This window comes from Trichomonas vaginalis, chromosome V, assembly GCF_026262505.1.
Source record: "Trichomonas vaginalis G3 chromosome V, whole genome shotgun sequence".
NCBI lineage: Eukaryota > Parabasalia > Trichomonadida > Trichomonadidae > Trichomonas > Trichomonas vaginalis.
This window is the reverse complement of record NC_067207.1, coordinates 7,916,594-7,941,947: the sequence shown is the minus strand read 5'-3', so window position 1 is coordinate 7,941,947 and position 25,354 is coordinate 7,916,594. Positions and strand designations below refer to the sequence as shown.

Here is a 25,354-nt window from a genome sequence, read left to right as displayed (position 1 = left end):
ACAATACTTTCACCAGTTGCATCTTCCAATTCGAAACTTTCTGCCGTCATTGACAAATACATAGGACATAAAAGTTTTACAGGAACAAAGTTTGCGTCAACTAAGGTTAAGTTTATGTTTGCTAAAGTGTTTGAGTTTACTAAAGCTGAAAACTCTGCATTCGAATGAACAATAGGCAAACCAGCAGAGAAAGTATTGTTTATACGCATAAGTATCTTTTGGTCATAATAGTTTCTGTCGACATTCGAATAACACTTTGAACCTAAGTTTGAAACAATATATAAGATTGGTGTGCTTAAAGTCAATGGAACAGACATTCCTTGTATGACACCTTTTCCTGTTATAGGAAACTGTTGGTAGTAAAAACCAGATATAAGTTTTGTATTATAACTCATATCGTTTATAGTAAACTCAGTCGGACATCCAAACATAATGAAACCTGCTCTAGTTGCAGCACATGTTACACCCGTCCTTAAAGTATTAAATAAGTCAACAAAACCTGTTGGTGGTATATCTGAGTAAGTATCTTCAAAGGAGTATTTTTTACCATTCACAACAATAAAGTCTTCTGGTGTCAAAAGAGCAAAACAGGCTTTAGTCGTCATTGTGTTTAAGGTTAGTTTACAATATCGTCCTTGAGGACTTTGTAAGTTTGTTGTTATAGAATTATATGACTCAGGGTTTTTAGTCGTAATAGTATAAACCATTATGTCTTCTGCCATTTACTTAGCAAATAAATTTTAATGAAATGTTGTGGTCGTCAAATATTTTTATAACGTCTGGGAAACTATATTTTAAGTTCAACGTTTCACCTCCTTTCATAACGTATATCTTGTCAATGACATTATATGAAACACCACAGCAACTAATGTCGGGTTCTATTTCTTTGATGTTTATATCGTCTGCCTCTGTCAAAAGTTTCAATAGTTCTTTCAAAACTTCATGAGGTGCAATGACATATGAGTTCACTTTTACAGGGTTGTGTTCGACCAAGTTTAACATTATACTTAAAGCTTGACAAATCTTCTCCTGAGTTTTAAGTTTGTCTTTCAGTTGTTGGTAGTCGTTTCGAATATCTGCAACAGAACTTAAGTCTCTGCTAACTTCAGGATATGTTGGTTGTTCTTTTACAGGAACTATTGTTATACCATCTTCGTCTTCGTATGGTTTCCCCACTTCAACATCTCTGTCTTTGACATTGACAACAACACTTTGACTGTTTGTTTGAGTTGGTGAATTTAACTTCACATCTGCCACCGCCATTAAACCTTTTGAAACACTTACACTTCTATTTTTCGGAAATGACATTTTACTTAGAATAAAAAGATGGACGTATTCAGATATCTCTTCGAATTGAAGCAAAACAAAGTTTACACACACAAACAATACAAATACATTGACAGAATAGTTCTTTACACAAACAATGGAAAATGTTATAGAATAGCAGTCTTTGCTGAACCTAAATATTTTCATAAAGCAAAGAAAGTTGGTATAACTGAAATGGTGAAAGTTCTTGAAGCAGACAAAAATATAACTTCAAAACTTACAGATATTTCTAAAGGAAAGTTTATAATACAATATTATGTCAAAACTGGCGTACTGTCAATATTTGACGGAGAGAAGTCAGTTCAAGAACAACTTACTGACCTGCTGCCAAAATCTGCTCGATGGAAGCTGTCGTTATGCCAATCTGAGGAGCCCCAGCAGGTTTCATCGAACGAATTTTCAAAAGAGCATCTTCCGTGAAAAGTGCTATTGGTTTTGTAAACTTCTTTGCTTTCAATTCATCTGGACCGTCTCTGTCACCAGTATATTGTATTTGAACTGTACCAACAGTTGAAATACCACCCATAAAGTCTTCTGAGTCAGCAAATGGAATGCCAAGCCAAAAGTTTGAACGGTCTCCATTTGTATATTGAGTTTTTTGACCTCCTGTATGGGTCCATACTTTCACATATGGCATAATAGAACTTTGCATTTCAGGGTTAATGGTTGTTGTGAAGTTGTTGTTAAAGTTCATAGCATCTAATGTCAAGTTGTATGACCTCATATCCTCAACTGTAGAATATTCTTCTCTTGGATAATATTTGCCATCTATGTTTATATGATATTTAATACCAGGGTTGTAGAAACAAGAATAGTCATTTATAGTTCGTCTGAAAAGAACAAACATAGTATCTGCATGTTTCATTGCAGTTGTTAAGGCAATATCTGTTCTTGCACCTGGGTCAGCACTTTGGTTTCCAACTTCACCTGCAAAGTCTTTGACAGATATTTGGTGTATAGGGAACATAAGTGGAACTGCAATATATTTGGCAGCTAAAGCATTTGAAATATCTGGGTCCAACATATAGACTGCAAGTCTGCTTTCTATTCTCTTGCATTCAAATTTTTCGCATGTGAACTTAACTGGGTCCCAAGCATCTCCAGCAGCATTGAAATAATAGTTTACTTCAGTGTTGAGGTTTGAGAAACCAAAGTCTAAGTCAACTTTGTCTTTGCAAAATTCGGCGAATGACGTTTTATTTGTTCCCTTTACGTCTGTAAGAGTGAATGGGTCTTGTGTTGGTGCAATGACTAAGTTATTTTTGCTTGGAGTAAGTTCGATAGAAATTTTTCCTGCCCAGTTTGGCAAGTATCTTAAAAACCTGAAGATGAGGAAAGATGACAAAGGAACTCTAAGTTTCAGTTTTACTTTAGTGGCAGCAGTTCCATCTGAACCAGAAAGGTTAACATAAACTCCTGGAACGTTAGGGTCAAGTCTTCTTATTTTCTCAATAGTTGCATACTGGTCTGTTTGTTCTCTAGCTTGTGGTTGTACTGAGTTTCTTAAAGCGAACCATTCATAGTTTGCCCATGTTACTGTTTGAACTAAGTCAGAGTTAGAATATATCTTATATCCCATGAAAACTTCTGGAGCATATTGGTATCCGACATAGAAAATTCCATTGCAACCTTTCTTTTCAGACAACTTGGCAGAAGGTTTTATTTCAATGTCTTGTTCCACGTATAAGAAAGAGTTGTCAATAGAAATAATATGAAACCTGTCGCAAGCAATATCTACTGTTGTTGAAGAACCTTCTCCAAACTCACCTACGTTTCCATAAGAAACAGCAGTTGTATATTCGTAAGTTCCAGGAACTATTTCTGACCTTCTAATGGCATTGTCGCATTCGTTATACCATTCGGAAACATTTCCATTCATGGCATCCAAAACTGTTGGCGTTATATTCTGAGCGGCGTACATTTCATATGGGTAAAAATATAGAATAGTTGGATTTATATGTCATAATAGAACCCACTCGGACCAAGCTTTACTTTCTTCCTGACTGAGTTTTTAACTCTTCTTTTTCCTTCATTGCCACTACTTTCACTAGATGAAGTTACTTCTTCACTACTTTCACTTTGTTCTACTCTTCTCTTCTTCTTTGGTGTCGCTTTTGGTAACTTGCCCTCTGCTTCAAGTTGTTGCATCTTTGCCTCATGTTCACCTAGTATGTTGTAAATTTCCCATGTCCTTTTTGCCTTTGGGCTCTGGTCGCCCATCTCAGGTAACCTATATCCTAGAAAGATTTTGTCATAGTTTGTATTTGAGTCTTCGCGTATTGTTTGCATGACTCTTTCCTGAGTTTCCGGTTCAAGCTCTTCAAACAGAGCTTGTCCATATGGAATAAGCTCGTTTCCAAATATATGTTTTTGTAGCCATTCTGGTTTTCTTTCCATGTTACCAATAATATCTTTTGTGAATGGGAAAGCTTTTACCCAATGTTTCAGTCTTTCGTCATTTATTTCTGTAGTTGGTTTTATTTTGTCAAGGAACATGTTTTTCAATACTAACATTTCATTTGGTACTGTCCATTTGAGTTTTCTTAAATATTCATCCCTTCTCGGTTCATTGTCTGCAAAGTAAGTTTTTATGACATTTTGTAAACTTTCGTTTGCAAGGTCATGTACAATAGGTTCTCTTCCTTCTCTCTCCCTAACTGTCTTTCTAAACTCTTCACCAAATATACCATCTCTATGGTTCTGTGTAGTTCTTTGAGATAAATGTTTTAGAACGTCAGGTGTTATATTTCCATCAGCCATGTTCATTTCATACTGGTTCAAAATATCTGCATCTTTCATATCTTTCAATGGCATTAAAGCCGCGCTGAAAATACCAGCTATATCTGGTTCACCATTCACTTCCATTGCGTCTACAACTTCTTGGAATTGTGGTTGTAAGTTTATGAACCACCTATCCGGATTAGCTTTATGACCCCATCTCATTGTAGTTCCATAGTCTGCAGAAACAAAAGTAGGTTTGTTTCCATATTGGTTAGGTTCTGAATGAACTTTAAACAATGTTTCATTTCTATATGTTTTGTTGAAATTTAACCTTTTATTTTCACCGAGTTCAGCCAAAGATTGAACGTTATATGGTCGTAAGTAAAAAGGATTGTTGTATTTGCGTACATTATCTTTCAGTACTTCCATTCTATGCTGAATATTTTCATCTGATGTTGGAGTCTTTTGTATGTCGGCAAACATTTTTCGATATTCTTCTACTATGTCAGCCGAATTTTTTTTAGACTCTTGGAAAGATTCCATATTCACCTCATACTCTTGTTGAGGGTCAAGATTTTTCGGCTGTTCCAAATCTTCATCTAGTTCTGTGAGGTTAGTTTCCAAAGGAGGGACTTGTTCGTTTCCTTCAGGCTCTTCTAGCTGTTGTTGCTGAACTATTTCTTCCATGTCTGGTTGTATCTGAACTTCTTCCTGTTGAGTTTCTTGTACCTCATCTGCTGGCATTTCATATATTCCGAGACCGTTTTTAAAAAGTTCCCTATCTAAGTCATCCGGACTCATAAACCTTTCTTCTTTCGTTCCGTCTCTATTTTTTACGCGTTTCATGAAGAGAGTTGAATTGTCATTTAGCTCTGACACCAAATATCTCGGAGTAAATTCGTTCATGTCATTTGGATGATATGCTATTAAATCATATCCCTTAGCGAGCTTGTATTTTCCAGGTTTGAAATTATATCCCATTTGGTGCTGAACCATAAAGCTAAATAGGTTCGGGTCTGTATTTCCTTCCTTGAACTTTCTAATAGCTTCTTTATATCTGTCACTAAAGTCAAGAGTATCTGGGTAACCATATTCTTCCTTAAGCATTTTTAAGAAATCTTGGTTTCCTTGTTCTCTACTTCTTTTATGTCCTTGCTCTGTTTGTGGTTGTTGTGCTGGTTGTGGAGGTGGTTGTTGTGCAGGGTTTTGAACTGTTGGTTGCTGTGCTGGTTGTGGAGGTGGTTGTTGTGCAGGGTTTTGAACTGTTGGTTGCTGTGCTGGTTGTGGAGGTGGTTGTTGTGCTGGTTGTTGTTGTTGTTGTGGTGCTGGATTTTGAACTGTTGGTTGTTGTGTTGGTTTTGGTGCATGCCTGTGTCTGTGTCCATGTGACGATGTAAATGTTTTAGGTAGTCCTGGTGCAGGTGCTTCTCTTGGAGGGTTTGGTGGTATATAAGTTCCACTAGCTAGTATATAAGTTCCACCAGCTGGTATATAAGTTCCACCAGCTGGCACATATGTTCCATCTGCAGCATAATGTCCTACCTGACTTTTCGTTCTTAAGAAAGCATTTACTAGGTCTCTTTTGGTCTGTTGTAACTCTTTTTCTTGACTTTCCACAACAGCTGTTCTAACGGCGTCATGGGCACTTTGAACTGCCTGTCTCGTTGCTGCATCTGTTATTTTCGTCATATTTTGTGCTACTTCTTTTAACTCTTTGTCGAAACCTTCAGACTTCAGTTTCTTTCCAGATGAGAAGTCGTTCACTAGTTTCACCTTACTATGAAGAGCTTCGAAGGCGTTCTTAAAGTCAGCATTCGTTAAAGCTTCATTTGAACTGTCTTCATCCGCTTGTATTTTTGTCCTTATTGACCCTATAAGTTGGGCTGCTTTAGCGTTGGCTTGGGCGTCTAACCAGTCATTATTAGCTTTTATATATTCTGCGCTTTTCATTGCCTTTTGCATGGCTGCGTCGTTATTTTTACTTTCTTGTGCTAAGTTTTCATACTGTACGGTTTGGTTTTGCAACTGTAAAAGTTTTTCTGCCTTTACATTTGCTTCAACTTCTTTTTTATACTCATCGCTATCCATATATGTCTTCAGGGCTTTTTGTTTTATTTCTTCATCTTTCAGTACTTTATATTGAGTAGTATGGTTTTTCAAATTTATAACATCTTGTTCCATTTTTGCTACTTCTGCTGCTTTTTCTGACACTTTTTTCGCATATTCCTCTGTACTTAGTTCTTTCAGTTGTTCTTCTTTCTTCTTTTTCTCTACGTTTAACTCATTGAGTTTCTTTGTGTGTCTGTCATATTCTAGTTTCTTTTCGTTTTCACTTATTTGTTTCTGTATGTCTATGTTTGACTTTTTGACATCTGTTATTTGATTTTTGAGTGAACTCAAATTCATTTGACTTTGAGGGTTATAAGCTGTTCCGTCTGCAGCTCCACCATAGCCTGCCATTTTCGCTAAAAGTGCCGCTCTTAAACCTCCACTCTGTGCACCAATAACTCGGTTTAAAAGCATAGGGTTGCTTGACATTTGTTGCAACATAGTGGGGTCATTCAGCATTTGTTGTTGCAACTGTTGTTGTGGTGTCAGTTTTACTATTGGATGTTTCAATGCTCCCTTCCTCTTACGTATATTCTTACGTAGCTTACGTGGCATTTTAAGTGAAGTTAAAAAGCGGTTTTATACTAAACATCTTCGGGGCTAGAGGGCGCAACGCGCCTGGAAGCCCCACTACCTTTTTTTTTTCAAGTAGATGTGATTTGATTCTGTACAACTAAATATTAATATATTTAAAACATTGTAGAATTAAAATTTTTGACGATATCAATTTATAAAAAAAATGCAAGCGAATCCTTTTAATAAAGCTAAGATACGATTTGCTTCACTTTGTCCACCTAGTAAAGTGTTCAACACAGGGAGCATGGACTGGGAAGCATGTGGGCTACTTGCATTAGCCGGTAAAGGCACAATTTATCTCTATAAAACTACTAAAAATGATATTTCTTTCTTATGATCCATTGAAATTCTAAATTCTAACATAACTTGCCTTAAATTCCACTATGAGCTACCTTATCTTGCAATTTCAGACGATTGCGGAAGAGTTTTGTTATGGGATTGTGAATCAGGTCTTACACTCGGAATCACTCGTCAAGTATCTGAAGCTCAGTATGTATCGGAGCTTCAATGGTCCCGTAAAATCGTTTTAGGCTTTGCAGAACCAAATACAATTTATAGTATCGATTTTTGGCCGTATGAAGCTGAAGATCAAGCGAAAAACTCACGAATACTTTGGAAGATAGATGTTCCTGGTACATATACAAGGATGGCTGTTAATAGTTCAGATATATTCACTGCAATTCTATATTCTAATGGTCCATCCTTTACAATTATCACGTCAAAGAATGCCAAGCAGGCTCCAACATCTCAATCTCAATCCCATACTTTAGATAAATCAGAAAAAATCGTAGAAATTCAACATCATCCCCATATTAGTAATATTTTATTAATTATGCTTGAAGGAAAAATACTTACGTTTAACATAGCGACCAAATCTGGCCGAAATCTTGTAATCGATGAATCATCCCAATCATCTTTCCATAAACTGCTTCCTTCTTTAACAAATGACAACGAAATTACAGTTTATGGTCAAGACTCGTCACTCAGTATCTATATCTGTAACGAAGACTACATTTTACAAAATCAGAACAATAAAATGAAAAGAGAGCTGTTCTTAAAAATCGAAGTATTTACACTATCCGCTGCATGTAACCGTGCACTTCCCGAGCGATACATCCGGCTTCTCTCCATCAAATGGCTTAGTTATGTTTGCCATAAAAGATATATACCTTACGTCATCGCGCAGTCTCAAATTATACCACAGATACCAACCTGTTACGATTTCTACGAAATCCTTGCTTCGGCACTCCAACCGGAAAGATAATTTCGCAGACGTTTCAGAAGAAATACACACAGAACTTACCTTGCATCCAGCACATCCATTGAAAAGATCAAGTTCCTACCAAAGATGTCCTTCTTGGTACTCAAAAACCGAGTGTGGATCAATAAATCTCCCAAGCGCCAAGTTTCCAATCCACACTCGCCTTGGCCCTGCCACAGACCTAATATGTTCAGAGGAGCTCGGCGTTTTCGTCCACGGGCAAATACGACCTTGGTATTTTTATGATGTCAAACAAAAGCGATGACTCTTCAAACATCCATCACCGCTGTTGCAGTCCAAGTATCCAGAATACCAGCAACATGTTTCCAAGCGATACTCCCAATTTCGCCGTATTATTATCTACCGGAGAAATCCAAGTCTACACATACAAGAACGGCATAGCACAGATGCCTGTTCTGAGCTGCGTAACTCACGGAGAACTCCAGACAACTTGTCTTGCTTGGAAAGGCGATTGCATCATAACTGCTGACACAGACGGCGTAATTATGTTTACGACTTTGCTTTCGGTACATCGAAGCAAACATACTCTCCTTTCATCGACATAGACAGGATAGAGTTCGAGAGATCATCCAGCGATTGTACGTACACGCGAGAGACGGAAAATTGGTTTTTCACTTGAAAAAGTGGAAAGTTGTCCTTTTCTGTTTCCTCATTCGCGTAACAGGAAATGGACTCGTCCTCGTCTCCCCGCTCAATGACGAAGCCGTGAAATTCGTTATTGCAAGAGACTGGAGATCTGTAAAAAATCACTTCACCTGCCTCTAAAACCGCTAAAAACCGCCCAGCAACGGTTAGAGCTTATGTGAGCAATTATTAACGAATCCTACTACAGGAACATGGTCAGAACACTTCAAATAGCTGAGATAGCTAATGACCATGGATTTCCAACTGATTCCATTATTGGAAGTGTGTTTCACGTAGTTTGGGAGGTCCGAGGTGCAAGCACGGCATTCCATGTTTGGAGGAAAGAAGAAGTTGTTTCCGCGTTGAGATTCAATCTCTCTGTTTCTCCTGCAGATACTCCGATTTCTGCCATTTTCAACTTGTTGTTCAAGTTCAGAATGGTGATAGAAGAGGAGCTGTCGAAGTTTTCAAGAGTCTCTCCAACAAAAGCGAGTTCACAATAGTGGCAAGCATTTGTTCGGCGTTGCTTCTCGGTTACGAAGATAAAATTTCCACAAAACGTGACAGAATTTTTGATAACAACCGCTGTTCCACTTTTTGCACAGCACAGATTTATAGAAGGCTGTATATTGATGCATTTAGCTGCGCTAATCTTTCTGCCGCAAGATATCTTCAGGACAACGGAAGATGGGAAGATTCTGTCGAAGTCTGCAAATTGGAAGAGTTTTCGAATGAGTCGAAGAGTTTGTTGAGAAGAGCCGCCCACCACTTCTTGGATACTGAAATGCAATGAACGCTTTGTTGCTGTTCATATCAATAAGAGATTTCCATCCTGCTTTGGCAATTTGATGCAGATAAAATACAAAGCTCTCGCGTTTCATTTGATGATGTTCTTGGATAGGCTGATGTAATTAAGCCGTACGACGAAGACACTTCGAGATACGCAACACAGTTTGCGGATTTGGATACTTTGAGACAGGATATAATTGTCAAATATCAAAATAATTAAGAAATAATTTTATTTATATTTATTCTTTATTATAAAAAAAAGTCGAAAAAAAATGAAATTGTTTATATCGCATTTTCAATGATCTTTCAAGCCAGTTGTCAGATAGAAAAAAATTACGCATTTAACAAAGTTAAAGGGGAAAAGCATCCTGAAATTACGAAACATTTTAAAAAAAAAAAAAAAAAAATAAAGTGGGAAAGTCTGGAAATGATATGCTAGTATTGTTTTTCAAAACTCAGCTTTCTAATGGAGCTATCACTTGTTACGTAAACTATATATATCGAATCAAAAGTTTGCCATGTTGTAATTTGATTTACAAGCATGATTTAATTAAAAAATAAAGGGTTTAAAATATAAAATAAAATATTTATCAAAGAAAAAAAGTTAAACTAAAAAATAAAAAATAAATATTATATTAATATAAAGAGGTAGCAGTTTGACCAGCTGGATCTGTGATAGAAACTGTAATTTTAACCGTTGAGTCTTCAGAAATCTTTGAAGGAGCTGCAATTTGGAAAATTGTTTTCACTTTAGGAGAATATAATTTCTCTTAAAATATACAAAAATAGTAATATCAATACATGTGTATAATATATAGGGTGTCCAAAGGTGCGTTTAGCACAGCGCTCTATATGAGACTATTAAAGGAGATATATGCTGATTATAAATATATAATAAAAAATATGAATATATGTATATGATGAGTATGATTTTGGCGCCATGCCGGATATAAAATGAATTTTGAGACAAGAGGCGGTTTCGCGGGAAATTTTGGCGGGATTTTTTTCATTTTTTTAATGAATCATAAAGAAAACATCCTCGCTCTTGCAAAAAATGCAAAGACTGTAAAAAATCTACGAGACATTGGTAAAATGCTTCGGTATGGATGCTCCTAGCTATTCCACTGTAACGTATCATGTTAGGATGTATCACTTCATGAACAAAAAGGCGCCCATCATAAAAATTGACAAAAAAATCGCCGGATCAAAGAAAAATCAAAGCAATTCTTCAAGCGCTAGATGAAGACCCAAGAGCATCACTTAGAAGGATAGAGGAGATGACAAAGATACCACGTACAACAGTCAGTTATTATCTGCACAATTATTTGAACTACAAACTAGCGTATACACGTTGGGTTCCGCACAACCTTAATTCAGTTCAAAAAAAATCTAGAGTCCAATCTTCGAAAGAGCTCCTCTCTATATTGGGTGCGTATCAATCCAAGAAGTTTCGCTTTTTAGTAACAGGGACGAGTCTTGGTTTCAATATGCAACAGAAGCCAAAATCATATGATCCCGAAGGATGAAAATGTTGTAAACGAAAACGATAAAAACGGTTTGACAGTAAAGTGACACTTTACATGGCAAAAAATAGAGCCTTACTTTTGAGATACTTGAGATTGAAACTGAATCTTATGAGGCGGTGATCTTGAATCACTACCTCATAAGGTTCAGTTTCATATAAAATTTGTTGCAATTTGTTATTCTTTTGCAATCATTTCTTATAAGATTTTACATCTTTTAGCGGAGAAGTTTGTTATCATGTATATATTATAAATATCTACACGATAACGAACATTCCTCGCTAAATTGCTGAGAAACTTTGAGGAAATGTCGAACAATTTCCTCAAAGTTTCTCAGATTTATATAGATCACTAGAGTCCCCTAGGCACTGATTCTGGTTCAGTACCTAGGAGGCTCTAGTTCTTTAACGAACTGATAAAAGTTTTTAAATTTTTGGATATTGCTACCTGTGAAGCACTGACTTCAAGTCAGTACCTCACAGGTAGCAATTACATTGAAAGATGGAGAAACTTTGTCCGAATGTTAAACTATTCGGACAAAGTTTCTCCCATTTGTAGTGGAGATGGAAGCTTTGAGGTATATTGTATTAATATATACCCCAAAGCCTTCCATCTCCACTTGAAAGTGTCCAAACTTTGGGTTAATAGTTTGCAATTAACCCAAAGTTTGGACACTTTCTAAGAAGGAATTGGAGGCTATGAGATACTGATGAAATTCAGTAACTCATGGCTTCCAATTCCTTCCTAAAACTCATAAAAGTGGACATTACATGCATATAAAATTTGACATGTAAAGTCCACTTTTTGCGAGCGGGATTTGACTCCGTCAAATCCCCTTTTTCGTTTACGAGAAAAATCCGCAAACATTCCCGAAGAAAAAAATTGACACACCAATGATGATGTTGTCGGTTTTTTGGGGCGTAAATGACATCATCGCAATTGATATTCTTCAAAAACCTAATACGATGAATGCTCAGTATCTAATTGACAATGTTCTTACTCAAATTATCAATTCTGATGAGTTTGAGAAATCCAAACAACAAAAACAAAAGTTTGCAATTCATTTTGATAATTCAAGAGTTCACAAAAGTCATAAGGTAATGAATTACTTGGTGGAAAACAATGTCAAAGTTGTTCCAAACCCAATTTATTCACCTGATATTGCACCCTCTGACTTTTATTTATTCGGCACGCTAAAAAAGAGAGCTGAAGGACGCGAATTCGCGAGTCCAGATGATCTTGAAAATTTTGTAAGAGAGCAATTTGAGCAATTTTCTCATGATGATTTAAAGCGTGTCTTTCAAGCCTGGATCGATCGCTGCGAACGCGTGATTGAATCCAATGGTGATTATATTTAAATAAACTTTATATATATGTAACTTGTTTATTTCTATTCGCAGTATTCAGGTTTGTGCTAAACACACCTTTGGACACCCTATACTTTAAAACCATCGTGACAAAATTCAAAAACGAAGAGTTCTTCTCTCCAAATTTTTTTCAAAATCAAAAAAATGAGATAAAAAAGTACGTTTGGAAAATTCATTTTTAGCATTTTAGGAATTTTCTCACTTTTCTTCCAAATTGACATCCTTAATTAAATTAAATTACACATTAACACCGGAGCCGGAATCATCTTGGATATCAGATGATGATTTATCTTTAGATGGTTTCCTGCAGAAAACGAAGTAGATGATGAGAATAATAAGGATAACAGCAAGAAGAACGCCAATAACAATACCAGCCTTCTGTCCACCAGTAAGTCCACTATTTTCAGGTGTTGGAGTTGGCTTGGAATCATCAGGGCTTGGTGCAACGTATTGTTGTTTCTGAAGTGAAACCTCTGTTTCAATGATATTGGATTGAGCTTGATCTTTGGATCCAGCTAACCTAATTTGAAGTTTAACTTTCCCATCTTCTTTGATATCTTCATACTTTGGAGCTGGAATGTTGAGTAGATATGTTTTGCCTTCGTCGGCATGTAATTTCTTAATTGCAGATGGGGTTTCTACTTCAGTTACATTGTCGTCTGGGAGATCTATCCATTTCTGATCTGCATAGAATCTATATTGGAAGTTTCCTGTCTTTGCCTCAAAGTGTTGTAATGTAACTTTAACTGGAATATATTCACCGGCCTTGAATGGTCCTGTATGATTTTCAGCAACAACAGTTGGCGCAGATAAATATGGAGACTTCCAAGAGAATATGTAACATTGCCGGTACCTAACTCGGATGTATGATTGGCGGCGAACTCAACAACAACAAGTAACTTTGTCTTATTATGATCCTCTGGAGCGTTAACTTTGAAAGTCCATTCTGTCTTGTTCGTGCTTGCTACGGCTGTTGCAGTGCTAACATTTTGTGATGTTTTGACGCTAGTGACAGAGGCGCTGGAAGCGTTGCTTTCTGTTGCAAAGAGATAATATGTCTTTGTAATTGTTAAGTTACTTTTGAGTATGATTTTGGCTGAGTATAAATTGCCTGAAATTACTTCGTTGCCATCGTTGTAAAGAACTCTATCGATAACTGGTGTGGAGAGTGTGTCAGAATATGTAACATTGCCGGTACCTAACTCGGATGTATGATTGGCGGCGAACTCAACAACAACAAGTAACTTTGTCTTATTATGATCCTCTGGAGCGTTAACTTTGAAAGTCCATTCTGTCTTGTTCGTGCTTGCTACGGCTGTTGCAGTGCTAACATTTTGTGATGTTTTGACGCTAGTGACAGAGGCGCTGGAAGTGTTGCTTTCTGTTGCAAAGAGATAATATGTCTTTGTAATTGTTAAGTTACTTTTGAGTATGATTTTGGCTGAGTATAAATTGCCTGAAATTACTTCGTTGCCATCGTTGTAAAGAACTCTATCGATAACTGGTGTGGAGAGTGTGTCAGAATATGTAACATTGCCGGTACCTAACTCGGATGTATGATTGGCGGCGAACTCAACAACAACAAGTAACTTTGTCTTATTATGATCCTCTGGAGCGTTAACTTTGAAAGTCCATTCTGTCTTGTTCGTGCTTGCTACGGCTGTTGCAGTGCTAACATTTTGTGATGTTTTGACGCTAGTGACAGAGGCGCTGGAAGCGTTGCTTTCTGTTGCAAAGAGATAATATGTCTTTGTAATTGTTAAGTTACTTTTGAGTATGATTTTGGCTGAGTATAAATTGCCTGAAATTACTTCGTTGCCATCGTTGTAAAGAACTCTATCGATAACTGGTGTGGAGAGTGTGTCAGAATATGTAACATTGCCGGTACCTAACTCGGATGTATGATTGGCGGCGAACTCAACAACAACAAGTAACTTTGTCTTATTATGATCCTCTGGAGCGTTAACTTTGAAAGTCCATTCTGTCTTGTTCGTGCTTGCTACGGCTGTTGCAGTGCTAACATTTTGTGATGTTTTGACGCTAGTGACAGAGGCGCTGGAAGCGTTGCTTTCTGTTGCAAAGAGATAATATGTCTTTGTAATTGTTAAGTTACTTTTGAGTATGATTTTGGCTGAGTATAAATTGCCTGAAATTACTTCGTTGCCATCGTTGTAAAGAACTCTATCGATAACTGGTGTGGAGAGTGTGTCAGAATATGTAACATTGCCGGTACCTAACTCGGATGTATGATTGGCGGCGAACTCAACAACAACAAGTAACTTTGTCTTATTATGATCCTCTGGAGCGTTAACTTTGAAAGTCCATTCTACTTGTTCGTATTTATATCCAGTGAAGATAGAATAGAAGTTTGGAGATGGTGTATAGAACTTTATACCTCGAACTGAAAAATCTTCTAACTTTGACAATAAGATATCCCAAGCATCTAACATCTTCCTTCCAACTTGTACAACTTTTATTTTCTTAAGTTTCTGTCTACATTCTTGTTCAGACACTATTGTTGCTCTTGGTTTGTTAAAGACAACATCCCATTCTTTCATGACATAACATTCTGGGGCAGAGTCAACATAAATGACTAAACGTTTCAAATTCTCGACTGCTTTGTTATAGTCTCGAAATGGACACATATTTCTGAATGCTTGGAAGTCATAAAAATCTGAAACATCTATTCTGTACATTTTTTTATAAAAATAAAAAAAATATTTTTTTATTCTTGAGCTTGTTGTTCCATTTGTTCCATTTGTTGCATTTGTTGTTCTTGAGCTATTTGTTGTTGAAGTTGTTCTTGTAATACAATACTTTCACCAGTTGCATCTTCCAATTCGAAACTTTCTGCCGTCATTGACAAATACATAGGACATAAAAGTTTTACAGGAACAAAGTTTGCGTCAACTAAGGTTAAGTTTATGTTTGCTAAAGTGTTTGAGTTTACTAAAGCTGAAAACTCTGCATTCGAATGAACAATAGGCAAACCAGCAGAGAAAGTATTGTTTATACGCATAAGTATCTTTTGGTCATAATAGTTTCTGTCGACATTCGAATAACACTTTGAACCTAAGTTTGAAACAATATATAAGATTGGTGTGCTTAAAGTCAATGGAACAGACATTCCTTGTATGACACCTTTTCCTGTTATAGGAAACTGTTGGTAGTAAAAACCAGATATAAGTTTTGTATTATAACTCATATCGTTTATAGTAAACTCAGTCGGACATTCAAACATAATGAAACCTGCTCTAGTTGCAGCACATGTTACACCCGTCCTTAAAGTATTAAATAAGTCAACAAAACCTGTTGGTGGTATATCTGAGTAAGTATCTTCAAAGGAGTATTTTTTACCATTCACAACAATAAAGTCTTCTGGTGTCAAAAGAGCAAAACAGGCTTTAGTCGTCATTGTGTTTAAGGTTAGTTTACAATATCGTCCTTGAGGACTTTGTAAGTTTGTTGTTATAGAATTATATGACTCAGGGTTTTTAGTCGTAATAGTATAAACCATTATGTCTTCTGCCATTTACTTAGCAAATAAATTTTAATGAAATGTTGTGGTCGTCAAATATTTTTATAACGTCTGGGAAACTATATTTTAAGTTCAACGTTTCACCTCCTTTCATAACGTATATCTTGTCAATGACATTATATGAAACACCACAGCAACTAATGTCGGGTTCTATTTCTTTGATGTTTATATCGTCTGCCTCTGTCAAAAGTTTCAATAGTTCTTTCAAAACTTCATGAGGTGCAATGACATATGAGTTCACTTTTACAGGGTTGTGTTCGACCAAGTTTAACATTATACTTAAAGCTTGACAAATCTTCTCCTGAGTTTTAAGTTTGTCTTTCAGTTGTTGGTAGTCGTTTCGAATATCTGCAACAGAACTTAAGTCTCTGCTAACTTCAGGATATGTTGGTTGTTCTTTTACAGGAACTATTGTTATACCATCTTCGTCTTCGTATGGTTTCCCCACTTCAACATCTCTGTCTTTGACATTGACAACAACACTTTGACTGTTTGTTTGAGTTGGTGAATTTAACTTCACATCTGCCACCGCCATTAAACCTTTTGAAACACTTACACTTCTATTTTTCGGAAATGACATTTTACTTAGAATAAAAAGATGGACGTATTCAGATATCTCTTCGAATTGAAGCAAAACAAAGTTTACACACACAAACAATACAAATACATTGACAGAATAGTTCTTTACACAAACAATGGAAAATGTTATAGAATAGCAGTCTTTGCTGAACCTAAATATTTTCATAAAGCAAAGAAAGTTGGTATAACTGAAATGGTGAAAGTTCTTGAAGCAGACAAAAATATAACTTCAAAACTTACAGATATTTCTAAAGGAAAGTTTATAATACAATATTATGTCAAAACTGGCGTACTGTCAATATTTGACGGAGAGAAGTCAGTTCAAGAACAACTTACTGACCTGCTGCCAAAATCTGCTCGATGGAAGCTGTCGTTATGCCAATCTGAGGAGCCCCAGCAGGTTTCATCGAACGAATTTTCAAAAGAGCATCTTCCGTGAAAAGTGCTATTGGTTTTGTAAACTTCTTTGCTTTCAATTCATCTGGACCGTCTCTGTCACCAGTATATTGTATTTGAACTGTACCAACAGTTGAAATACCACCCATAAAGTCTTCTGAGTCAGCAAATGGAATGCCAAGCCAAAAGTTTGAACGGTCTCCATTTGTATATTGAGTTTTTTGACCTCCTGTATGGGTCCATACTTTCACATATGGCATAATAGAACTTTGCATTTCAGGGTTAATGGTTGTTGTGAAGTTGTTGTTAAAGTTCATAGCATCTAATGTCAAGTTGTATGACCTCATATCCTCAACTGTAGAATATTCTTCTCTTGGATAATATTTGCCATCTATGTTTATATGATATTTAATACCAGGGTTGTAGAAACAAGAATAGTCATTTATAGTTCGTCTGAAAAGAACAAACATAGTATCTGCATGTTTCATTGCAGTTGTTAAGGCAATATCTGTTCTTGCACCTGGGTCAGCACTTTGGTTTCCAACTTCACCTGCAAAGTCTTTGACAGATATTTGGTGTATAGGGAACATAAGTGGAACTGCAATATATTTGGCAGCTAAAGCATTTGAAATATCTGGGTCCAACATATAGACTGCAAGTCTGCTTTCTATTCTCTTGCATTCAAATTTTTCGCATGTGAAACTTAACTGGGTCCCAAGCATCTCCAGCAGCATTGAAATAATAGTTTACTTCAGTGTTGAGGTTTGAGAAACCAAAGTCTAAGTCAACTTTGTCTTTGCAAAATTCGGCGAATGACGTTTTATTTGTTCCCTTTACGTCTGTAAGAGTGAATGGGTCTTGTGTTGGTGCAATGACTAAGTTATTTTTGCTTGGAGTAAGTTCGATAGAAATTTTTCCTGCCCAGTTTGGCAAGTATCTTAAAAACCTGAAGATGAGGAAAGATGACAAAGGAACTCTAAGTTTCAGTTTTACTTTAGTGGCAGCAGTTCCATCTGAACCAGAAAGGTTAACATAAACTCCTGGAACGTTAGGGTCAAGTCTTCTTATTTTCTCAATAGTTGCATACTGGTCTGTTTGTTCTCTAGCTTGTGGTTGTACTGAGTTTCTTAAAGCGAACCATTCATAGTTTGCCCATGTTACTGTTTGAACTAAGTCAGAGTTAGAATATATCTTATATCCCATGAAAACTTCTGGAGCATATTGGTATCCGACATAGAAAATTCCATTGCAACCTTTCTTTTCAGACAACTTGGCAGAAGGTTTTATTTCAATGTCTTGTTCCACGTATAAGAAAGAGTTGTCAATAGAAATAATATGAAACCTGTCGCAAGCAATATCTACTGTTGTTGAAGAACCTTCTCCAAACTCACCTACGTTTCCATAAGAAACAGCAGTTGTATATTCGTAAGTTCCAGGAACTATTTCTGACCTTCTAATGGCATTGTCGCATTCGTTATACCATTCGGAAACATTTCCATTCATGGCATCCAAAACTGTTGGCGTTATATTCTGAGCGGCGTACATTTCATATGGGTAAAAATATAGAATAGTTGGATTTATATGTCATAATAGAACCCACTCGGACCAAGCTTTACTTTCTTCCTGACTGAGTTTTTAACTCTTCTTTTTCCTTCATTGCCACTACTTTCACTAGATGAAGTTACTTCTTCACTACTTTCACTTTGTTCTACTCTTCTCTTCTTCTTGGTGTCGCTTTTGGTAACTTGCCCTCTGCTTCAAGTTGTTGCATCTTTGCCTCATGTTCACCTAGTATGTTGTAAATTTCCCATGTCCTTTTTGCCTTTGGGCTCTGGTCGCCCATCTCAGGTAACCTATATCCTAGAAAGATTTTGTCATAGTTTGTATTTGAGTCTTCGCGTATTGTTTGCATGACTCTTTCCTGAGTTTCCGGTTCAAGCTCTTCAAACAGAGCTTGTCCATATGGAATAAGCTCGTTTCCAAATATATGTTTTTGTAGCCATTCTGGTTTTCTTTCCATGTTACCAATAATATCTTTTGTGAATGGGAAAGCTTTTACCCAATGTTTCAGTCTTTCGTCATTTATTTCTGTAGTTGGTTTTATTTTGTCAAGGAACATGTTTTTCAATACTAACATTTCATTTGGTACTGTCCATTTGAGTTTTCTTAAATATTCATCCCTTCTCGGTTCATTGTCTGCAAAGTAAGTTTTTATGACATTTTGTAAACTTTCGTTTGCAAGGTCATGTACAATAGGTTCTCTTCCTTCTCTCTCCCTAACTGTCTTTCTAAACTCTTCACCAAATATACCATCTCTATGGTTCTGTGTAGTTCTTTGAGATAAATGTTTTAGAACGTCAGGTGTTATATTTCCATCAGCCATGTTCATTTCATACTGGTTCAAAATATCTGCATCTTTCATATCTTTCAATGGCATTAAAGCCGCGCTGAAAATACCAGCTATATCTGGTTCACCATTCACTTCCATTGCGTCTACAACTTCTTGGAATTGTGGTTGTAAGTTTATGAACCACCTATCCGGATTAGCTTTATGACCCCATCTCATTGTAGTTCCATAGTCTGCAGAAACAAAAGTAGGTTTGTTTCCATATTGGTTAGGTTCTGAATGAACTTTAAACAATGTTTCATTTCTATATGTTTTGTTGAAATTTAACCTTTTATTTTCACCGAGTTCAGCCAAAGATTGAACGTTATATGGTCGTAAGTAAAAAGGATTGTTGTATTTGCGTACATTATCTTTCAGTACTTCCATTCTATGCTGAATATTTTCATCTGATGTTGGAGTCTTTTGTATGTCGGCAAACATTTTTCGATATTCTTCTACTATGTCAGCCGAATTTTTTTTAGACTCTTGGAAAGATTCCATATTCACCTCATACTCTTGTTGAGGGTCAAGATTTTTCGGCTGTTCCAAATCTTCATCTAGTTCTGTGAGGTTAGTTTCCAAAGGAGGGACTTGTTCGTTTCCTTCAGGCTCTTCTAGCTGTTGTTGCTGAACTATTTCTTCCATGTCTGGTTGTATCTGAACTTCTTCCTGTTGAGTTTCTTGTACCTCATCTGCTGGCATTTCATATATTCCGAGACCGTTTTTAAAAAGTTCCCTATCTAAGTCATCCGGACTCATAAACCTTTCTTCTTTCGTTCCGTCTCTATTTTTTACGCGTTTCATGAAGAGAGTTGAATTGTCATTTAGCTCTGACACCAAATATCTCGGAGTAAATTCGTTCATGTCATTTGGATGATATGCTATTAAATCATATCCCTTAGCGAGCTTGTATTTTCCAGGTTTGAAATTATATCCCATTTGGTGCTGAACCATAAAGCTAAATAGGTTCGGGTCTGTATTTCCTTCCTTGAACTTTCTAATAGCTTCTTTATATCTGTCACTAAAGTCAAGAGTATCTGGGTAACCATATTCTTCCTTAAGCATTTTTAAGAAATCTTGGTTTCCTTGTTCTCTACTTCTTTTATGTCCTTGCTCTGTTTGTGGTTGTTGTGCTGGTTGTGGAGGTGGTTGTTGTGCAGGGTTTTGAACTGTTGGTTGCTGTGCTGGTTGTGGAGGTGGTTGTTGTGCAGGGTTTTGAACTGTTGGTTGCTGTGCTGGTTGTGGAGGTGGTTGTTGTGCTGGTTGTTGTTGTTGTTGTGGTGCTGGATTTTGAACTGTTGGTTGTTGTGTTGGTTTTGGTGCATGCCTGTGTCTGTGTCCATGTGACGATGTAAATGTTTTAGGTAGTCCTGGTGCAGGTGCTTCTCTTGGAGGGTTTGGTGGTATATAAGTTCCACTAGCTAGTATATAAGTTCCACCAGCTGGTATATAAGTTCCACCAGCTGGCACATATGTTCCATCTGCAGCATAATGTCCTACACCTGACTTTTCGTTCTTAAGAAAGCATTTACTAGGTCTCTTTTGGTCTGTTGTAACTCTTTTTCTTGACTTTCCACAACAGCTGTTCTAACGGCGTCATGGGCACTTTGAACTGCCTGTCTCGTTTGCATCTGTTATTTTTCGTCATATTTTGTGCTACTTCTTTTAACTCTTTGTCGAAACCTTCAGACTTCAGTTTCTTTCCAGATGAGAAGTCGTTCACTAGTTTCACCTTACTATGAAGAGCTTCGAAGGCGTTCTTAAAGTCAGCATTCGTTAAAGCTTCATTTGAACTGTCTTCATCCGCTTGTATTTTTGTCCTTATTGACCCTATAAGTTGGGCTGCTTTAGCGTTGGCTTGGGCGTCTAACCAGTCATTATTAGCTTTTATATATTCTGCGCTTTTCATTGCCTTTTGCATGGCTGCGTCGTTATTTTTACTTTCTTGTGCTAAGTTTTCATACTGTACGGTTTGGTTTTGCAACTGTAAAAGTTTTTCTGCCTTTACATTTGCTTCAACTTCTTTTTTATACTCATCGCTATCCATATATGTCTTCAGGGCTTTTTGTTTTATTTCTTCATCTTTCAGTACTTTATATTGAGTAGTATGGTTTTTCAAATTTATAACATCTTGTTCCATTTTTGCTACTTCTGCTGCTTTTTCTGACACTTTTTTCGCATATTCCTCTGTACTTAGTTCTTTCAGTTGTTCTTCTTTCTTCTTTTTCTCTACGTTTAACTCATTGAGTTTCTTTGTGTGTCTGTCATATTCTAGTTTCTTTTCGTTTTCACTTATTTGTTTCTGTATGTCTATGTTTGACTTTTTGACATCTGTTATTTGATTTTTGAGTGAACTCAAATTCATTTGACTTTGAGGGTTATAAGCTGTTCCGTCTGCAGCTCCACCATAGCCTGCCATTTTCGCTAAAAGTGCCGCTCTTAAACCTCCACTCTGTGCACCAATAACTCGGTTTAAAAGCATAGGGTTGCTTGACATTTGTTGCAACATAGTGGGGTCATTCAGCATTTGTTGTTGCAACTGTTGTTGTGGTGTCAGTTTTACTATTGGATGTTTCAATGCTCCCTTCCTCTTACGTATATTCTTACGTAGCTTACGTGGCATTTTAAGTGAAGTTAAAAAGCGGTTTTATACTAAACATCTTCGGGGCTAGAGGGCGCAACGCGCCTGGAAGCCCCACTACCTTTTTTTTTCAAGTAGATGTGATTTGATTCTGTACAACTAAATATTAATATATTTAAAACATTGTAGAATTAAAATTTTTGACGATATCAATTTATAAAAAAAATGCAAGCGAATCCTTTTAATAAAGCTAAGATACGATTTGCTTCACTTTGTCCACCTAGTAAAGTGTTCAACACAGGGAGCATGGACTGGGAAGCATGTGGGCTACTTGCATTAGCCGGTAAAGGCACAATTTATCTCTATAAAACTACTAAAAATGATATTTCTTTCTTATGATCCATTGAAATTCTAAATTCTAACATAACTTGCCTTAAATTCCACTATGAGCTACCTTATCTTGCAATTTCAGACGATTGCGGAAGAGTTTTGTTATGGGATTGTGAATCAGGTCTTACACTCGGAATCACTCGTCAAGTATCTGAAGCTCAGTATGTATCGGAGCTTCAATGGTCCCGTAAAATCGTTTTAGGCTTTGCAGAACCAAATACAATTTATAGTATCGATTTTTGGCCGTATGAAGCTGAAGATCAAGCGAAAAACTCACGAATACTTTGGAAGATAGATGTTCCTGGTACATATACAAGGATGGCTGTTAATAGTTCAGATATATTCACTGCAATTCTATATTCTAATGGTCCATCCTTTACAATTATCACGTCAAAGAATGCCAAGCAGGCTCCAACATCTCAATCTCAATCCCATACTTTAGATAAATCAGAAAAAATCGTAGAAATTCAACATCATCCCCATATTAGTAATATTTTATTAATTATGCTTGAAGGAAAAATACTTACGTTTAACATAGCGACCAAATCTGGCCGAAATCTTGTAATCGATGAATCATCCCAATCATCTTTCCATAAACTGCTTCCTTCTTTAACAAATGACAACGAAATTACAGTTTATGGTCAAGACTCGTCACTCAGTATCTATATCTGTAACGAAGACTACATTTTTACAAAATCAGGAACAATAAAATTGAAAAGAGAGCTGTTTGACTTAAAATCGAAGTATTTACCACTATCCGCTGCATGTAACCGTGCACTTCCCGAGCGATACATCGCGTTCTCTCCATCAAATGGCTTAGTTATGTTTGCCATAAAAGATGATATACCTTACGTCATCGCGCAGTCTCAAATTATACCACAGATACCAACCTGTTACGATTTCTACGACGGAATCCTTGCTTTCGGCACTCCAACCGGAAAGATAATTTTCGCAGACGTTTCAGAAGGGAAATACACACAGAACTACCTTGCATCCAGCACATCCATTGAAAAGATCAAGTTCCTTACCAAAGATGTCCTTCTGTGGTACTCAAAAACCGAGTGTGGATCAATAAATCTTCCCAAGCGCCAAGTTATTCCAATCCACACTCGCCTTGGCCCTGCCACAGACCTAATATGTTCAGAGGAGCTCGGCGTTTTCGTCCACGGCAAATACGACCTTGGTATTTTTTATGATGTCAAACAAAAGCCGATGACTCTTCAAACATCCATCACCGCTGTTGCAGTCCAAGTATCCAGAATACCAGCAACATGTTTCCAAGGCGATACTCCCAATTTCGCCGTATTATTATCTACCGGAGAAATCCAAGTCTACACATACAAGAACGGCATAGCACAGATGCCTGTTCTGAGGCTGCGTAACTCACGGGAGAACTCCAGGACAACTTGTCTTGCTTGGAAAGGCGATTGCATCATAACTGCTGACACAGACGGCGTAATTATGTTTTACGACTTTGCTTTCGGTACATCGAAGCAAACATACTCTCCTTTCATCGACATAGACAGGATAGAGTTCGAGAGATCATCCAGCGGATTGTACGTACACGCGAGAGACGGAAAATTTGGTTTTTCACTTGAAAAAGTGGAAAGTTGTCCTTTTTCTGTTTCCTCATTCGCTGTAACAGGAAATGGACTCGTCCTCGTCTCCCCGCTCAATGACGAAGCCGTGAAATTCGTTATTGCAAGAGACTGGAGATCTGTAAAAAGAATCACTTCACCTGCCCTCTTAAAACCGCTAAAAACCGCCCAGCAACGGTTAGAGCTTATGGGTGAGCAATTATTAACGAATCCTACTACAGGAACATGGTCAGAAGCACTTCAAATAGCTGAGATAGCTAATGACCATGGATTTCCAACTGATTCCATTATTTGGAAGTGTGTTTCACGTAGTTTGGGAGGTCCGAGGTTGCAAGCACGGCATTCCATGTTTGGAGGGAAAGAAGAAGTTGTTTCCGCGTTGAGGATTCAATCTTCTCTGTTTTCTCCTGCAGATACTCCGATTTCTGCCATTTTCAACTTGTTGTTCAAGTTCAGAATGGGTGATAGAAGAGGAGCTGTCGAAGTTTTCAAGAGTCTCTCCAACAAAAGCGAGTTCACAATAGTGGCAAGCATTTGTTCGGCGTTGCTTCTCGGTTACGAAGATAAAATTTTGCCACAAAACGTGACAGAATTTTTGATAACAACCGCTGTTCCACTTTTTGCACAGCACAGATTTATAGAAGGCTGTATATTGATGCATTTAGCTGGCGCTAATCTTTCTGCCGCAAGATATCTTCAGGACAACGGAAGATGGGAAGATTCTGTCGAAGTCTGCAAATTGGAAGAGTTTTCGAATGAGTCGAAGAGTTTGTTGAGAAGAGCCGCCCACCACTTCTTGGATACTGGAAATGCAATGAACGCTTTGTTGCTGTTCATATCAATAAGAGATTTCCATCCTGCTTTGGCAATTTTGATGCAGATAAAATACAAAGCTCTCGCGTTTCATTTGATGATGTTCTTGGATAGGGCTGATGTAATTAAGCCGTACGACGAAGACACTTCGAGATACGCAACACAGTTTGCGGATTTGGATACTTTGAGACAGGATATAATTGTCAAATATGACAAAATAATTAAGAAATAATTTTATTTGTATATTTATTTTCTTTATTTATAAAAAAAAGTCGAAAAAAAATGAAATTGTTTATATCGCATTTTCAATGATCTTTCAAGCCAGTTGTCAGATAGAAAAAAATTACGCATTTAACAAAGTTAAAGGGGAAAAGCATCCTGAAATTACGAAACATTTTAAAAAAAAATAAAAAAAAATAAAGTGGGAAAGTCTGGAAATGATATGCTATGTATTGTAATTTTCAAAACTCAGCTTTCTAATGGAGCTATCACTTGTTACGTAAACTATATATATCGAATCAAAAGTTTGCCATGTTGTAATTTGATTTACAAGACATGATTTAATTAAAAAATAAAGGGTTTAAAATATAAAATAAAATATTTATCAAAGAAAAAAAGTTAAACTAAAAAATATATCAAAATAAATATTATATTAATATAAAGAGGTAGCAGTTTGACCAGCTGGATCTGTGATAGAAACTGTAATTTTAACCGTTGAGTCTTCAGAAATCTTTGAAGGAGCTGCAATTTGGAAAA

General features: G+C 36.8%; 9 protein-coding genes and 1 pseudogene across 10 annotated transcripts, besides 6 other annotated features; 4 read left to right on the top strand and 6 right to left on the bottom strand.

Annotated features, from left to right (window-relative positions):
* Positions 1-4,326: part of a mobile genetic element that runs on past the window's edge.
* On the bottom strand, positions 1,955-2,905 carry TVAGG3_0297970 (protein of unknown function, DUF4106 family; the record flags this gene model as incomplete). The annotated part of the gene is made up of 1 exon (XM_051229420.1): positions 1,955-2,905. A coding segment is annotated over one exon (951 nt), but the record flags the coding sequence as incomplete, so codon positions are not given.
* TVAGG3_0297960 (protein of unknown function, DUF4106 family) lies at positions 3,280-3,723 on the bottom strand (the record flags this gene model as incomplete). Its single annotated transcript, XM_051229419.1, has 1 exon — positions 3,280-3,723. One exon carries the CDS (start codon positions 3,721-3,723, stop codon positions 3,280-3,282), a length of 444 nt encoding a protein of 147 aa, XP_051099149.1.
* A 647-nt stretch (positions 4,327-4,973) lies between the features above and the next one.
* On the bottom strand, positions 4,974-6,009 carry TVAGG3_0297940 (protein of unknown function, DUF4106 family; the record flags this gene model as incomplete). The annotated part of the gene is made up of 1 exon (XM_051229418.1): positions 4,974-6,009. A coding segment is annotated over one exon (1,036 nt), but the record flags the coding sequence as incomplete, so codon positions are not given.
* A 171-nt stretch (positions 6,010-6,180) lies between these two features.
* TVAGG3_0297930 (protein of unknown function, DUF4106 family) lies at positions 6,181-6,711 on the bottom strand (the record flags this gene model as incomplete). The annotated part of the gene is made up of 1 exon (XM_051229417.1): positions 6,181-6,711. A coding segment is annotated over one exon (531 nt), but the record flags the coding sequence as incomplete, so codon positions are not given.
* A 448-nt stretch (positions 6,712-7,159) lies between these two features.
* TVAGG3_0297920 (uncharacterized protein) lies at positions 7,160-7,996 on the top strand (the record flags this gene model as incomplete). Its single annotated transcript, XM_051229416.1, has 1 exon — positions 7,160-7,996. The coding sequence occupies one exon, from the start codon at positions 7,160-7,162 to the stop codon at positions 7,994-7,996; it is 837 nt and encodes a 278-aa protein (XP_051099146.1).
* Positions 7,997-8,936: 940 nt separating this feature from the next.
* Positions 8,937-9,431, top strand: TVAGG3_0297910 (uncharacterized protein; the record flags this gene model as incomplete). Its single annotated transcript, XM_051229415.1, has 1 exon — positions 8,937-9,431. One exon carries the CDS (start codon positions 8,937-8,939, stop codon positions 9,429-9,431), a length of 495 nt encoding a protein of 164 aa, XP_051099145.1.
* An 811-nt stretch (positions 9,432-10,242) lies between these two features.
* Positions 10,243-10,270: a terminal%2Cinverted (terminal inverted repeat of Mariner transposon ID:TVAGG3_0297880).
* Positions 10,243-12,388: a mobile genetic element.
* Positions 10,339-12,308, top strand: TVAGG3_0297890 (annotated as a pseudogene). Its single transcript has one exon. A coding segment is annotated over exon 1 (1,970 nt).
* Positions 10,829-11,678: a mobile genetic element.
* Positions 12,361-12,388: a terminal%2Cinverted (terminal inverted repeat of Mariner transposon ID:TVAGG3_0297880).
* Positions 12,389-12,554: 166 nt separating this feature from the next.
* TVAGG3_0297870 (uncharacterized protein) lies at positions 12,555-12,832 on the bottom strand (the record flags this gene model as incomplete). Its single annotated transcript, XM_051229414.1, has 1 exon — positions 12,555-12,832. A coding segment is annotated over one exon (278 nt), but the record flags the coding sequence as incomplete, so codon positions are not given.
* Positions 12,833-14,637: 1,805 nt separating this feature from the next.
* Positions 14,638-19,453: a mobile genetic element.
* Positions 19,454-19,674: 221 nt separating this feature from the next.
* TVAGG3_0297850 (uncharacterized protein) lies at positions 19,675-20,543 on the bottom strand (the record flags this gene model as incomplete). The annotated part of the gene is made up of 1 exon (XM_051229413.1): positions 20,319-20,543. A coding segment is annotated over one exon (225 nt), but the record flags the coding sequence as incomplete, so codon positions are not given.
* A 2,466-nt stretch (positions 20,544-23,009) lies between these two features.
* TVAGG3_0297840 (WD repeat-containing protein 11 family) lies at positions 23,010-23,882 on the top strand (the record flags this gene model as incomplete). The annotated part of the gene is made up of 1 exon (XM_051229412.1): positions 23,010-23,882. A coding segment is annotated over one exon (873 nt), but the record flags the coding sequence as incomplete, so codon positions are not given.
* Positions 23,883-25,354: the final 1,472 nt, after the last annotated feature.